This window comes from Telmatherina bonti (assembly GCF_933228915.1).
Source record: "Telmatherina bonti genome assembly, chromosome: 24".
NCBI lineage: Eukaryota > Metazoa > Chordata > Actinopteri > Atheriniformes > Telmatherinidae > Telmatherina > Telmatherina bonti.
This window is the reverse complement of record NC_136633.1, coordinates 29,536,728-29,553,063: the sequence shown is the minus strand read 5'-3', so window position 1 is coordinate 29,553,063 and position 16,336 is coordinate 29,536,728. Positions and strand designations below refer to the sequence as shown.

Below are 16,336 nucleotides of genomic sequence, written 5' to 3'. Positions count from 1 at the left end.
CGTTGTAGCTAACTCTGGTGAAAGTGCTAAACTCTCTGCTTCTCAGATTTGATGAAATTCATTTCTGGTTTGTGATTTTTTAAAGTAAACTTAGTTATTTTTGGAAAAATATAAAAACATACAAAATAGAAATAAAGAGGTTATAAAGCATTAAAATCGTTGCTGAATTGGCCCGGTTTCTGTAAGTGTCTTATTTCTGGCTTGGTTCTGTTGCTGGTTACCGAACAGTAATACATAGAAAAGAACGCGCATGTTTTCCATGTTAATAGTGTTTGTTTTACACAACTTGCACAGACGGACATGACAGAAAAACACAGTGTAGCACAGTACGAATGTGGTTGTGTGTGGCACGGAGTTATTCGTTCTGATTTTTCAACCACAGCAGAGCGTCTCCACCGGGACGTGTCATCACAAACTAGTCTCCCTGTCCAAGCTCTTCTCATGTCTCCGTCGTTTGTGTCGCTTCTCTCTGCTTCTGCAACGGGAGGAAAACGAACCCAGTTCACACAACGGAGAAGAAAACAGTAATCACTGATGAAGCGCCGTGCGCACGTTTTCATGCAAATATCTCTTCACTAACTCCAACATGTTTTCTGTTCGTTTCTTCAACAACATGCAAAAATTACGTGAACGTCAGGAAACATGTCAGTGTCGCCACATGCGTGATTTAGACCGCAAACTTACATGCAGACAGAAATCTAATCTGAATCTGATTCTGGAGTTATCAAATTATTCAAACAATCACGTAAACATCATAATCTGATTAGGTTTCATCGGCTAACGAGCCCATTTACATAACGTATGAAATCCCGTCTAGTCTCCGACGTAGTTGGTGATTTAACTTCCTGTTACTTTCTAAACATCCGGTGTTTGTTCGTCAGCGTCTCCGTTCTTAGCTAGTGGGCTGAAACGTACGTCCGCTAGGCCGAAACTGGCCCAACAAAGGGGCGACCATTTTTGGTAAATTAATAGCAAAAATAAAGTAACTGTAATATTCCGATAAAAGTAGTTTTATAATAAAAGTAACTGCATTCAGATGAAAGTAACTGATCACTAATGACCATCAGAATAGCAGCTGACGCTTAGACCGCTGGTGCCGGCATGTTCCAACAAATATCGGATGTTTCTTTTTAGTTTCATCGCCACGTAAGGATTCCCGACAGATTTTCCATAACGGTATTGAAAACGTAGACAAGGGTTATTTCAGAGGCTTATGAAGTCACATCAGACTTGATTATCGCAATAATCTAATTATTCCCAGAGATTTTGAATGTCATGTAAACAGGCTCATTTATCACTCTTCACATCTTCCATCGGCTGAAAGACAACGGCACAGGCCAGCATTTTCATCATGCAACAGACGACACAGGATCCGACTTTTCATGCTGACAGGGACTGCTGGGAACAGCTTACCTTTGGGATATCAGCTTCTGAGAGGTTAGGAAGGGGAGCTTCAGGTGGGATGGAGTCAAAGAGTCAGGCAGGACATACTATGTTAGTCTACTCGGTGGGAAATCTGAGATAAGCTCACCTCCTGCTAAATAAACATGACTTTTATCCTGGAAAAATACCTGGTAAATGTTCAGTAACAGACATCTGCCCCGCTGTACTAACAACATCTTAAACCAGAGTTGTCAGACCCAGCAGAAACGCAGAATATGGAATTAATGCAGTAGGTTTGATAAAATGGATGTGAAGCTAACCTTTTAGCACTAGGTTCCTTTTTAGCAGTCTCAGCAGGACTGATGCTCTTCCATGCATTCCCAAAAGATCCTTTAGACATCTCATCAGTGATATTCACTGTGGCTGGGTCACTCCTTTAAACACATCACAGAGAACACAAGATGGCATAAAACACACAAAACTTAATCTATTTCCAATCGTTTTAACTGTTTAACTGTTTTCATTTGCTAATAAATTACTGAGTCTTATTATTAAAGATGTGACAGTAGTACTAATGTTTGCTAATAGGTAACTGTAGCTTATTAGCAATGCTACCGTTAGCAGTAAAACTGTTTGCTAATAGGTAACTGTACCTTATTAGAAATGCTATAGTTAGCTGTACAAGTGTTTGCTAATAGGAAACTGTAGCTTATTAGCAATGCTATAATTAGCTATAGTTGGCAGTACAAATGTTTGCTAATAGGTAACTGTAGCTAATTAGCAATGCTATAGTTAGCTATAGTTAGCAGTACAAGTGTTTGCTAATAGGTAGCTGTAGCTTATTAGCAATGCTATAGTTAGCTATAGTTGGAAGTACAAGTGTTTGCTAATAGGTAACTGTAGCTTATTAGCAATGCTATAGTTAGCTATAGTTAGCAGTACAAGTGTTTGCTAATAGGTAACTGTAGCTTATTAGCAATGCTATAGTTAGCTATAGTTAGCAGTACAAGTGTTTGCTAATAGGTAGCTGTAGCTTATTAGCAATGCTATAGTTAGCTATAGTTGGAAGTACAAGTGTTTGCTAATAGGTAACTGTAGCTTATTAGCAATGCTATAGTTAGCTATAGTTATCAGTACAAGTGTTTGCTAATAGGTAACTGTAGCTTATTAGCAATGCTATAGTTAGCTATAGTTGGAAGTACAAGTGTTTGCTAATAGGTAACTGTAGCTTATTAGCAATGCTATAGTTAGCTATAGTTAGCAGTACAAGTGTTTGCTAATAGGTAACTGTAGCTTATTAGCAATGCTATAGTTAGTTATAGTTAGCAGTACAAGTGTTTGCTAATAGGTAGCTGTAGCTTATTAGCAATGCTACAAGTGTTTGCTAATAGGTAACTGTAGCTTATTAGCAATGCTATAGTTAGCTATAGTTAGCAGTACAAGTGTTTGCTAATAGGTAACTGTAGCTTATTAGCAATGCTATAGTTAGCTATAGTTGGAAGTACAAGTGTTTGCTAATAGGTAACTGTAGCTTATTAGCAATGCTATAGTTAGCTATAGTTAGCAGTACAAGTGTTTGCTAATAGGTAACTGTAGCTTATTAGCAATGCTATAGTTAGCTATAGTTAGCAGTACAAGTGTTTGCTAATAGGTAGCTGTAGCTTATTAGCAATGCTATAGTTAGCTATAGTTGGAAGTACAAGTGTTTGCTAATAGGTAACTGTAGCTTATTAGCAATGCTATAGTTAGCTATAGTTAGCAGTACAAGTGTTTGCTAATAGGTAGCTGTAGCTTATTAGCAATGCTATAGTTAGCTATAGTTGGAAGTACAAGTGTTTGCTAATAGGTAACTGTAGCTTATTAGCAATGCTATAGTTAGCTATAGTTGGAAGTACAAGTGTTTGCTAATAGGTAACTGTAGCTTATTAGCAATGCTATAGTTAGCTATAGTTAGCAGTACAAGTGTTTGCTAATAGGTAACTGTAGCTTATTAGCAATGCTATAGTTAGCTATAGTTAGCAGTACAAGTGTTTGCTAATAGGTAATTGTAGCTTATTAGCAATGACACAATTAGCAGTATAAATATTTGCTAATGAGTGCTGTAAAAATATTGCAGGCTAAGTTGTTTTATGTCTGGACGTGAGTATTTATTTAGATGATCCCAATTGAAGCAGCTGCTCATGTGGAGATAAAAATCAAAACGTTACTTACTTATAGTGCCCCTCCAGCGGTACTTGTACGATGCCTTCTTCCTCTGCAATGATACTGTGTTCCTCCTGCAGACAGAGAGAAAATCGTTATCCATCGTATGCATGAAGTTTAAGATTTCCAAAGCCGAAGCCTCCTAATGCACCTCTTCTGCAGCATCCTCCAGTTTCTTCTTCTTCCACTCTGGCATCAGGTCATCCAACCAGCTCAGCTCTCTCTTTGTGAAGATAAAATCCAGCAATTTACGAATAAAGACCAGAGCTAAGACCTAAAGAGGCAGAAAGAAATGTTGCTAAATCCCAGGAATGCAGGAGACAAACGGTGTGCCGGCGGACACTCAGGTTACCATCATGGGGAAAACGATGGCGGCTCTGGAGGTTTTGATGATCCATAGCAAGGCCAAGCAGCTGAGCTGGATGATGGTGAAGAGGTGGACCTTCCTCAGCGGGACGTGGCGAAGGTAGATGAAGTCTGGCTGATGTTTGGCAGGCATGCCAAACAGCTTCAGGCGGTCGAAGAACTTCACAGATAAAAACAGAATTGAGCCGTAACTCTTTTCTAATGAACTTTTCCAGTGAGGTAGCAGCCGGCTGTGTGGAAGCTCACCTGGATGCCTCTGAGCGAAGAAGCCCCCATGTAAAGAAAGACCCCGTAGAGAACAGGCATGGGGATGAACTGGAGATGGAAAACAATAAGATCTGATCACATATAATATTATTTACTTACATACAAACACTGTAAGGAATCTTCTGGATTATTTATCGTTATGTACAAACATAACAACTAATTTTCTGGAATATTTTGGGCTACCTAGGAACACAGAAACTAATCTTCCTGATAATTTAATATTACATATGAACACTGTACGAAATCTTCTGGATTATTTATTTAAAGACATAATATTGAAAATATTATATCTTTTTTAAATATGTAACTCCCTGGAACAAACCCACCATGTTGCACAATGAAAAAAAATGACAGAAACAATAAAAATTTAAAGATGAAGTTACTCATGTAAGATAAGTGAGGGATCCAACTTTTTAATCTGATCCAAAGTAGGTTGCCAGATACTGAAGAACTTATTGATCTTCTCCAGTGACAGAAAAGATCAACATTTAGAAGATGGAGGAAGCAGTACAAGCCTGCGAGCAATATCTTCTGGATTATTTAATATGACGTTCAAACAGCAACTAATCTGGTTTATTCTGAGCGTGAAATTTCAGGATTATTAACAGCTTTGTTCTTTTTTCTGCAAACCTACATGAACAAACTTTGATCCAAATCGATAAAACTGATCAATAATTAATTTGTTGGAGACATTGAAGAAAGAATCAGTGGAAATAGTTTCTATTTTCTTTATTTTTAACACTCAGAATGTCTGATTGGAATCTGATGAGCAAAATGTGGATATTTGTGACTCTAATAAAGTCAAACTGTACTGACCTGGTTATTATGACTCATGTAAAAATATTGTGTTTGAGACGTAAATAGGAGGAATTTTTACATTATATCTTATTTTAAAGTTACAGATATCAATGTGTCCGTTAAAATGTCTTTTCAGTGTTGTAAATGTGAAGTTTATTATTTATTAACTTCAGCGATCACATTTTAATCGCAATCGTATCATTTTTTTAAAATCATCTTTTTATATATATTCAGAACAAATGATATGCTGTGTGACAGAATTTTTGGGACACAAATATTGTTTTTTTAATGCTCCAATAACTTTGCTCAGTTTTCTTTTCCGTTTTTGTTTTTCAGTTAAAAGGCTGCTGGAGCTCAGGAATAAAGCGAGTTATTACGTAATATAAATGGAGGTTTTAGTTTCAGTGATCAAACCTTATGATGCAAAAGAAAACAGAGAAAACATCTTTATTTCTAGAAATGAAAGGAGAAGTTCACCCTGAAATGAGCATTTTGAGCTTTTTCCCAGCTTGTAATGAAAACCTCCAGTTCTGTTAAAACTGAAACATTTCTCCATGATGTTTTTAGGAACTCCAATGTTTTGGTTTAAGTTAGTTTGTGTTTACGAAGGAGGAGATGGATCGCATCCCGACCTTCAGGATGGAGGTCATGAAGACGGAGCAGCCCATCAGGGTGAAGATCATCAGGCCGGTGAAACGCTGCTCTCGGATGCCCAGGAACTTGGGCTGCTCTCCGGGAGCCGAGCACTCCGACTCCAGCTTCAGGCTGTTCACGTGCGAAATGGAGAGCACGGTGGCGGCCACGAACCACGGCAGGCCCATCACCGAGCACACGCCCAGCATCACTCCCACCACGAACAGGTCCAGGTGGTAGCCGCAGCCTTTCTGCAGGGCCAAGGGTCAGACGGTTGATGGACTAAAGCAGCTTCAGGGAAATCCTGCAGGATTTCATGTTCAGGTAGAAAGGAAGAGAAAATAACAAACTTAGTGGAAGTACCTTCAGTTTGTGTTCCTTCCTGTTAATGATGACGGCGGTGATCTGCTGGTCCATGAAGATGAGGATGGTGCAGAGCAGAGCAGGGACGAAGGTGATGATGGTGGTCCACCAGGGGTTGGGTCCAACGGGGTTTATCACCCAGCCTCGATCGTCCCTGGTTGGCTGCAGACAACAACTTTCTTTTCAGCCAAATAAATCCTTTTATTAGTTTAATAATAAACTAAACTAAATCTTTTTGGTTCCCACAAAAGATTAAAATAAATAAATAATAAAATCTGAGCAAAAGGCAGATCTGAGCGTCAGGAGAGGAAAATATCAGGGAAGACGGAAAGAAGTAAACGTATTTTTACAACATTCTAGCTGGATGTTTCCATCAGAAATCATGCAGAGTTTTCCCACCATCCACCAACATATTATCATTAACATATATATATATATATATATATATATATATATATATATATATATATATATATATATATATATATATATATGTATATATATATATATATATATACATATTAATACCATCCACCAACATATTATCATTAACATATATATATATATATATATATATATATATATATATATATATATACCATCCACCAACATATTATCATTAACATATATATATATATATATGTATATATGTTAATGATAATATGTTGGTGGATGGTATATATATATATATATATATATATATATATATATATATATATATATATATATATACATACATATATATACCATCCACCAACATATCATTAACATATATATATATATATATATATATATATATATGTATATATATATATATATATATATACATATATATACCATCCACCAACATATTATCATTAACATATATATATATATATATATATATATATATATATATATATATATATATATATATATATATATATATATATATATATATGTATATATATATATATGTATATATGTTAATGATAATATGTTGGTGGATGGTATATATATATATATATATATATATATATACATACATATATATACCATCCACCAACATATCATTAACATATATATATATATATATATATATATGTATATATATATATATATATACATATATATACCATCCACCAACATATTATCATTAACATATATATATATATATATATATATATATATATATATATATATATATATATATATATATATATATATATATATATATATATATATATATGTATATATATATATATGTATATATATATATGTTAATGATAATATGTTGGTGGATGGTATATATATGCATATATATATATATATGCATATATATATATACATATATATATATGCATATATATATATATATATATATATGCATATATATATATACATATATATATATATGCATATATATATATATATATCACAATAAAGATTCAAATATGCCTCCATAAATAATCAAAGATATAATTTCTCCTGCTGCTGTTATTAAAGATAAAAACAGAGAAAATATCCTGCTTGCTTCCAAGGAGAGAGTTTTCCCATTTCATGTTAAAGTCACGTCCGTTTCTGATTGGTTGATTATTTAGTTTTGGTGTTTAGGGCGAGACACAGCAGGCAGAAATGAATCTGGTTTTTATTCTTCAATGTGTTTTGTTCTCAGGAAAAATGAAATATAAAAATAATGTGCTTCTGTCTGAATGTGGAGTTAAATATCTTCAAAACTCGGCTAGGGTTTCTCTTTTACACAAAACACGGTGTTTATCTGTCACACATTAGTTTCCTGTTTGGCTTTTCGCTTTATTTTCACCACAATGCGTTGCAGCTTCTTCTTCGTTGCTCCTCTCACAGCTGACATGTGAGCAGTAGTGTGCAACACTGCCCCCCGTGGCAGTCAGTGGTACTACAACATCTACTGCGTCCAGCTCTAAACGCTGAAATAAACAAAACAATGGACAGATATGTAGCCTGGAGCGTAAATGAGCCTTTAGAAAGTAAAAAAGACTTGAACACGTCTAAAACACCTAAAAGGATGACGGCCGCCTGTAATCACTTCTCAAGATGTTCACATTTCTACAAACCAGATGACAGCAACGTGGCTAACAGCATTTAATATGTAATGATAAAAAAATGCTGAAACGTCAGCAACTTGTAGGAAGAACGCGTGGACTTGTCTGTCGTTACGTCCGCGTGGACATGTCCATCGTTACGTCAGCGCGGACGTGTCCGTCGTTACATTAGCGTGGACATGTCCGTCGTTACGTCCGCGTGGACGTGTCCTACGTTACGTTAGTGTGGACGTGTCCTACGTTACGTTAGTGTGGACGTGTCCGTCGTTACGTCCGCGTGGACGTGTCCACCGTTACGTCCGCGTGGACATGTCCGTCGTTACGTCCGAGCGGACGTGTCCGTTGTTACGTCCGAGCGGACGTGTCCGTTGTTACGTCAGCGTGGACGTGTTACGTCAGCGTGGACGTGTCCGTCGCGTGGACGTGTCCGTCGCGTGGACGTGTCCGTCGCGTGGACGTGTCCGTCGTTACGTCAGCGTGGACGTGTCCGTCGTTACGTCCACGCGACGCGTCGTTACGTCAGCGTGGACGTGTCCGTCGTTACGTCAGCGTGGACATGTCCGTCGCGTGGACGTGTCCGTCGTTATGTCAGCGTGGACGTGTCCGTCGTTATGTCAACATGGACGTGTCCGTCGCGTGGACGTGTCCTACGTTACGTCAGCGTGGACGTGTCCGTCGTTACGTCCGCGTGGACGTGTCCGTCGTTACATCCGCGTGGACGTGTCCGTCGTTACGTCAGCGTGGACGTGTCCGTAATTACGTCAGCGTGGACGTGTCCGTCGTTATGTCTGTGTGGACGTGTCCGTCGTTACGTCCGCGTGGACGTGTCCATCACGTGGATGTGTCCGTCGTTATGTCAGCGTGGACGTGTCCGTCGCGTGGACGTGTCCGTCGTGATGTCAGCGTGGACGTGTCCGTCGTTATGTCAACATGGACGTGTCCGTCGCGTGGATGTGTCCGTCGCGTGGACGTGTCCGTCGTTACGTCAGCGTGGACGTGTCCGTCGTTACATCCGCGTGGACGTGTCCGTCGTTACGTCAGCGTGGACGTGTCCGTCGCGTGGACGTGTCCGTCGTTATGTCAGCGTGGACGTGTCCGTCGTTATGTCAACATGGACGTGTCCGTCGCGTGGACGTGTCCTACGTTACGTCAGCGTGGACGTGTCCGTCGTTACGTCCGCGTGGACGTGTCCGTCGTTACGTCCGCGTGGACGTGTCCGTCGTTATATCCGCGTGGACGTGTCCGTCGTTACGTCAGCGTGGACGTGTCCGTAATTACGTCAGCGTGGACGTGTCAGTAATTACGTCAGCGTGGACGTGTCCGTCGCGTGGACGTGTCCGTCGTTATGTCAGCGTGGACGTGTCCGTCGTTACGTCAGCGTGGACGTGTCCGTCGTTACGTCAGCGTGGACGTGTCAGTAATTACGTCAGCGTGGACGTGTCCGTCGCGTGGACGTGTCCGTCGTTATGTCAGCGTGGACGTGTCCGTCGTTATGTCAACATGGACGTGTCCGTCGCGTGGACGTGTCCGTCGCGTGGACGTGTCCTACGTTACGTCAGCGTGGACGTGTCCGTCGTTACGTCAGCGTGGACGTGTCCGTCGCGTGGACGTGTCCGTCGTTACGTCAGCGTGGACGTGTCCGTCGTTACGTCAGCGTGGACGTGTCCGTGGCGTGGACGTGTCTGTCGCGTGGACGCGTCCGTCGTTATGTCAGCGTGGACGTGTCCGTCGCGTGGACGTGTCCGTCGCGTGGACGTGTCCGTCGTTACGTCAGCGTGGACGTGTCCATCGCGTGGACGTGTCCGTCGCGTGGACCTGTCCGTCGCGTGGACGCGTCCGTCGTTACGTCAGCGTGGACGTGTCCGTCGCGTGGACGTGTCCGTCGTTACGTCAGCGTGGACGTGTCCGTCGTTACGTCAGCGTGGACGTGTCCGTCGCGTGGACGTGTCCGTCGTTATGTCAGCGTGGACGTGTCCGTCGTTATGTCAACATGGACGTGTCCGTCGCGTGGACGTGTCCTACGTTACGTCAGCGTGGACGTGTCCGTCGTTACGTCCGCGTGGACGTGTCCGTCGTTACGTCAGCGTGGACGTGTCTGTAATTACGTCAGCGTGGACGTGTCCGTCGTTACGTCAGCGTGGACGTGTCCGTCGCGTGGACGTGTCCGTCGTTATGTCAGCGTGGACGTGTCCGTCGTTATGTCAACATGGACGTGTCCGTCGTTATGTCAACATGGACGTGTCCGTCGCGTGGACGTGTCCGTCGTTACATCCGCGTGGACGTGTCCGTCGTTACATCCGCGTGGACGTGTCCGTCGCGTGGACGTGTCCGTCGTTATGTCAGCGTGGACGTGTCCGTCGTTATGTCAACATGGACGTGTCCGTCGCGTGGACGTGTCCTTCGCGTGGACGTGTCCTACGTTACGTCAGCGTGGACGTGTCCGTCGTTACGTCAGCGTGGACGTGTCCGTCGCGTGGACGCGTCCGTCGTTACGTCAGCGTGGACGTGTCCGTCGCGTGGACGTGTCCGTCGTTACGTCAGCGTGGACGTGTCCGTCGTTACGTCAGCGTGGACGTGTCCGTCGCGTGGACGTGTCTGTCGCGTGGACGTGTCTGTCGCGAGGACGCGTCCATCGTTATGTCAGCGTGGACGTGTCCGTCGCGTGGACGTGTCCGTCGTTACGTCAGCGTGGACGTGTCCGTCGCGTGGACGTGTCCGTCGCGTGGACGCGTCCGTCGTTACGTCAGCGTGGACGTGTCCTTCGCGTGGACGTGTCCGTCGTTACGTCAGCGTGGACGTGTCCGTCGTTACGTCAGCGTGGACGTGTCCGTCGCGTGGACGTGTCCGTCGTTATGTCAGCGTGGACGTGTCCGTCGTTATGTCAACATGGACGTGTCCGTCGCGTGGACGTGTCCGTCGCGTGGACGTGTCCTACGTTACGTCAGCGTGGACGTGTCCGTCGTTACGCCCGCGTGGACGTGTCCGTCGTTACGTCAGCGTGGACGTGTCCGTCGTTACGTCAGCGTGGACGTGTCCGTCGCGTGGACGTGTCTGTCGCGTGGACGCGTCCGTCGTTATGTCAGCGTGGACGTGTCCGTCGCGTGGACGTGTCCGTCGCGTGGACGTGTCCGTCGCGTGGACGTGTCCGTCGTTACGTCAGAGTGGACACGTCCATCGCGTGGACGTGTCCATCGCGTGGACGTGTCCTACGTTACGTCAGCGTGGACGTGTCCGTCGTTACGTCAGCGTGGACGTGTCCGTCGCGTGGACGTGTCCGTCGTTACGTCAGCGTGGACGTGTCCGTCGCGTGGACGTGTCCGTCGTTACGTCAGCGTGGACGTGTCCGTCGCGTGGACGTGTCTGTCGCGTGGACGTGTCCGTCGCGTGGACGTGTCCGTCGTTACGTCAGCGTGGACGTGTCCGTCGTTACGTCAGCGTGGACGTGTCCGTCGCGTGGACGTGTCCGTCGTTATGTCAGCGTGGACGTGTCCGTCGTTATGTCAACATGGACGTGTCCGTCGCGTGGACGTGTCCGTCGCGTGGACGTGTCCTACGTTACGTCAGCGTGGACGTGTCCGTCGTTACGTCCGCGTGGACGTGTCCGTCGCGTGGACGTGTCCGTCGTTACGTCCGCGTGGACGTGTCCGTCGCGTGGACGTGTCCGTCGTTACGTCAGCGTGGACGTGTCCGTCGTTACGTCAGCGTGGACGTGTCCGTCGTTACGTCAGCGTGGACGTGTCCGTCGCGTGGACGTGTCTGTCGCGTGGACGCGTCCGTCGTTATGTCAGCGTGGACGTGTCCGTCGCGTGGACGTGTCCGTCGCGTGGACGTGTCCGTCGTTACGTCAGCGTGGACGTGTCCGTCGCGTGGACGTGTCCGTCGCGTGGACGTGTCCTACGTTACGTCAGCGTGGACGTGTCCGTCGTTACGTCAGCGTGGACGTGTCCGTCGCGTGGACGTGTCCGTCGCGTGGACGTGTCCGTCGTTATGTCAGCGTGGACGTGTCCGTCGTTACGTCAGCGTGGACGTGTCCGTCGCGTGGACGTGTCTGTCGCGTGGACGTGTCTGTCGCGAGGACGCGTCCATCGTTATGTCAGCGTGGACGTGTCCGTCGCGTGGACGTGTCCGTCGTTACGTCAGCGTGGACGTGTCCGTCGCGTGGACGTGTCCGTCGTTATGTCAGCGTGGACGTGTCCGTCGTTATGTCAACATGGACGTGTCCGTCGCGTGGACGTGTCCGTCGCGTGGACGTGTCCTACGTTACGTCAGCGTGGACGTGTCCGTCGTTACGCCCACGTGGACGTGTCCGTCGTTACGTCAGCGTGGACGTGTCCGTCGTTACGTCAGCGTGGACGTGTCCGTCGCGTGGACGTGTCTGTCGCGTGGACGCGTCCGTCGTTATGTCAGCGTGGACGTGTCCGTCGCGTGGACGTGTCCGTCGCGTGGACGTGTCCGTCGTTACGTCAGCGTGGACACGTCCATCGCGTGGACGTGTCCGTCGTTACGTCAGCGTGGACGTGTCCGTGGCGTGGACGTGTCCGTGGCGTGGACGTGTCTGTCGCGTGGACGCGTCCGTCGTTATGTCAGCGTGGACGTGTCCGTCGCGTGGACGTGTCCGTCGCGTGGACGTGTCCGTCGTTACGTCAGCGTGGACGTGTCCATCGCGTGGACGTGTCCGTCGCGTGGACCTGTCCGTCGCGTGGACGCGTCCGTCGTTACGTCAGCGTGGACGTGTCCGTCGCGTGGACGTGTCCGTCGCGTGGACGTGTCCTACGTTACGTCAGCGTGGACGTGTCCGTCGTTACGCCCACGTGGACGTGTCCGTCGTTACGTCAGCGTGGACGTGTCCGTCGTTACGTCAGCGTGGACGTGTCCGTCGCGTGGACGTGTCTGTCGCGTGGACGCGTCCGTCGTTATGTCAGCGTGGACGTGTCCGTCGCGTGGACGTGTCCGTCGCGTGGACGTGTCCGTCGTTACGTCAGCGTGGACACGTCCATCGCGTGGACGTGTCCGTCGTTACGTCAGCGTGGACGTGTCCGTGGCGTGGACGTGTCTGTCGCGTGGACGCGTCCGTCGTTATGTCAGCGTGGACGTGTCCGTCGCGTGGACGTGTCCGTCGCGTGGACGTGTCCGTCGTTACGTCAGCGTGGACGTGTCCATCGCGTGGACGTGTCCGTCGCGTGGACCTGTCCGTCGCGTGGACGCGTCCGTCGTTACGTCAGCGTGGACGTGTCCGTCGCGTGGACGTGTCCGTCGCGTGGACGTGTCCTACGTTACGTCAGCGTGGACGTGTCCGTCGTTACGCCCACGTGGACGTGTCCGTCGTTACGTCAGCGTGGACGTGTCCGTCGTTACGTCAGCGTGGACGTGTCCGTCGCGTGGACGTGTCTGTCGCGTGGACGCGTCCGTCGTTATGTCAGCGTGGACGTGTCCGTCGCGTGGACGTGTCCGTCGCGTGGACGTGTCCGTCGTTACGTCAGCGTGGACACGTCCATCGCGTGGACGTGTCCGTCGTTACGTCAGCGTGGACGTGTCCGTGGCGTGGACGTGTCTGTCGCGTGGACGCGTCCGTCGTTATGTCAGCGTGGACGTGTCCGTCGCGTGGACGTGTCCGTCGCGTGGACGTGTCCGTCGTTACGTCAGCGTGGACGTGTCCATCGCGTGGACGTGTCCGTCGCGTGGACCTGTCCGTCGCGTGGACGCGTCCGTCGTTACGTCAGCGTGGACGTGTCCGTCGCGTGGACGTGTCCGTCGTTACGTCAGCGTGGACGTGTCCGTCGTTACGTCAGCGTGGACGTGTCCGTCGCGTGGACGTGTCCGTCGTTATGTCAGCGTGGACGTGTCCGTCGTTATGTCAACATGGACGTGTCCGTCGCGTGGACGCGTCCGTCGTTACGTCAGCGTGGACGTGTCCGTCGCGTGGACGTGTCCGTCGTTACGTCAGCGTGGACGTGTCCGTCGTTACGTCAGCGTGGACGTGTCCGTCGCGTGGACGTGTCCGTCGTTATGTCAGCGTGGACGTGTCCGTCGTTATGTCAACATGGACGTGTCCGTCGCGTGGACGTGTCCGTCGCGTGGACGTGTCCTACGTTACGTCAGCGTGGACGTGTCCGTCGTTACGCCCACGTGGACGTGTCCGTCGTTACGTCAGCGTGGACGTGTCCGTCGTTACGTCAGCGTGGACGTGTCCGTCGCGTGGACGTGTCTGTCGCGTGGACGCGTCCGTCGTTATGTCAGCGTGGACGTGTCCGTCGCGTGGACGTGTCCGTCGCGTGGACGTGTCCGTCGTTACGTCAGCGTGGACACGTCCATCGCGTGGACGTGTCCGTCGTTACGTCAGCGTGGACGTGTCCGTGGCGTGGACGTGTCTGTCGCGTGGACGCGTCCGTCGTTATGTCAGCGTGGACGTGTCCGTCGCGTGGACGTGTCCGTCGCGTGGACGTGTCCGTCGTTACGTCAGCGTGGACGTGTCCATCGCGTGGACGTGTCCGTCGCGTGGACCTGTCCGTCGCGTGGACGCGTCCGTCGTTACGTCAGCGTGGACGTGTCCGTCGCGTGGACGTGTCCGTCGCGTGGACGTGTCCTACGTTACGTCAGCGTGGACGTGTCCGTCGTTACGCCCACGTGGACGTGTCCGTCGTTACGTCAGCGTGGACGTGTCCGTCGTTACGTCAGCGTGGACGTGTCCGTCGCGTGGACGTGTCTGTCGCGTGGACGCGTCCGTCGTTATGTCAGCGTGGACGTGTCCGTCGCGTGGACGTGTCCGTCGCGTGGACGTGTCCGTCGTTACGTCAGCGTGGACACGTCCATCGCGTGGACGTGTCCGTCGTTACGTCAGCGTGGACGTGTCCGTGGCGTGGACGTGTCTGTCGCGTGGACGCGTCCGTCGTTATGTCAGCGTGGACGTGTCCGTCGCGTGGACGTGTCCGTCGCGTGGACGTGTCCGTCGTTACGTCAGCGTGGACGTGTCCATCGCGTGGACGTGTCCGTCGCGTGGACCTGTCCGTCGCGTGGACGCGTCCGTCGTTACGTCAGCGTGGACGTGTCCGTCGCGTGGACGTGTCCGTCGCGTGGACGTGTCCTACGTTACGTCAGCGTGGACGTGTCCGTCGTTACGCCCACGTGGACGTGTCCGTCGTTACGTCAGCGTGGACGTGTCCGTCGTTACGTCAGCGTGGACGTGTCCGTCGTTACGTCAGCGTGGACGTGTCCGTCGCGTGGACGTGTCCGTCGTTATGTCAGCGTGGACGTGTCCGTCGTTATGTCAACATGGACGTGTCCGTCGCGTGGACGTGTCCTACGTTACGTCAGCGTGGACGTGTCCGTCGTTACGTCAGCATGGACGTGTCTGTAATTACGTCAGCGTGGACGTGTCCGTCGTTACGTCAGCGTGGACGTGTCCGTCGCGTGGACGTGTCCGTCGCGTGGACGTGTCCGTCGTTATGTCAGCGTGGACGTGTCCGTCGTTATGTCAACATGGACGTGTCCGTCGCGTGGACGTGTCCTACGTTACGTCAGCGTGGACGTGTCCGTCGTTACGTCAGCGTGGACGTGTCCGTCGTTACATCCGCGTGGACGTGTCCGTCGTTACGTTAGCGTGGACGTGTCTGTAATTACGTCAGCGTGGACGTGTCCGTCGTTACGTCAGCGTGGACGTGTCCGTCGCGTGGACGTGTCCTACGTTACGTCAGCGTGGACGTGTCCGTCGCGTGGACGCGTCCGTCGTTACGTCAGCGTGGACGTGTCCGTCGCGTGGACGTGTCCGTCGTTACGTCAGCGTGGACGTGTCCGTCGCGTGGACGTGTCCGTCGTTACGTCAGCGTGGACGTGTCCGTCGCGTGGACGTGTCCGTCGTTATGTCAGCGTGGACGTGTCCGTCGTTATGTCAACATGGACGTGTCCGTCGCGTGGACGTGTCCTACGTTACGTCAGCGTGGACGTGTCCGTCGTTACGTCCGCGTGGATGTGTCCGTCGTTACATCCGCGTGGACGTGTCCGTCGTTACGTCAGCGTGGACGTGTCTGTAATTACGTCAGCGTGGACGTGTCCGTCGTTACGTCAGCGTGGACGTGTCCGTCGCGTGGACGTGTCCGTCGCGTGGACGTGTCCGTCGTTATGTCAGCGTGGACGTGTCCGTCGTTATGTCAACATGGACGTGTCCGTCGCGTGGACGCGTCCGTCGTTACGTCAGCGTGGACGTGTCCGTCGTTACGTCAGCGTGGACGTGTCCGTCGTTACATCCGCGTGGACGTGTCCGTCGTTAC

The 16,336-nt window shown here is 49.1% G+C and overlaps 1 protein-coding gene across 1 annotated transcript in view; it reads right to left on the bottom strand.

The window, feature by feature from the left end:
* Positions 1–408: 408 nt before the first annotated feature.
* The window catches only part of LOC306773923 (sodium-driven chloride bicarbonate exchanger-like), a gene marked incomplete at both ends in the record, with an annotated part of 107,454 nt that continues 91,526 nt past the window's right edge, over positions 409–16,336 (bottom strand). Inside the window, 8 exon segments of the mRNA XM_079263868.1 lie at positions 409–475; positions 1,704–1,817; positions 3,595–3,659; positions 3,737–3,859; positions 3,938–4,111; positions 4,198–4,266; positions 5,649–5,900; positions 6,013–6,174. Coding sequence (XP_079119994.1) covers positions 409–475; positions 1,704–1,817; positions 3,595–3,659; positions 3,737–3,859; positions 3,938–4,111; positions 4,198–4,266; positions 5,649–5,900; positions 6,013–6,174 — 1,026 coding nt within the window.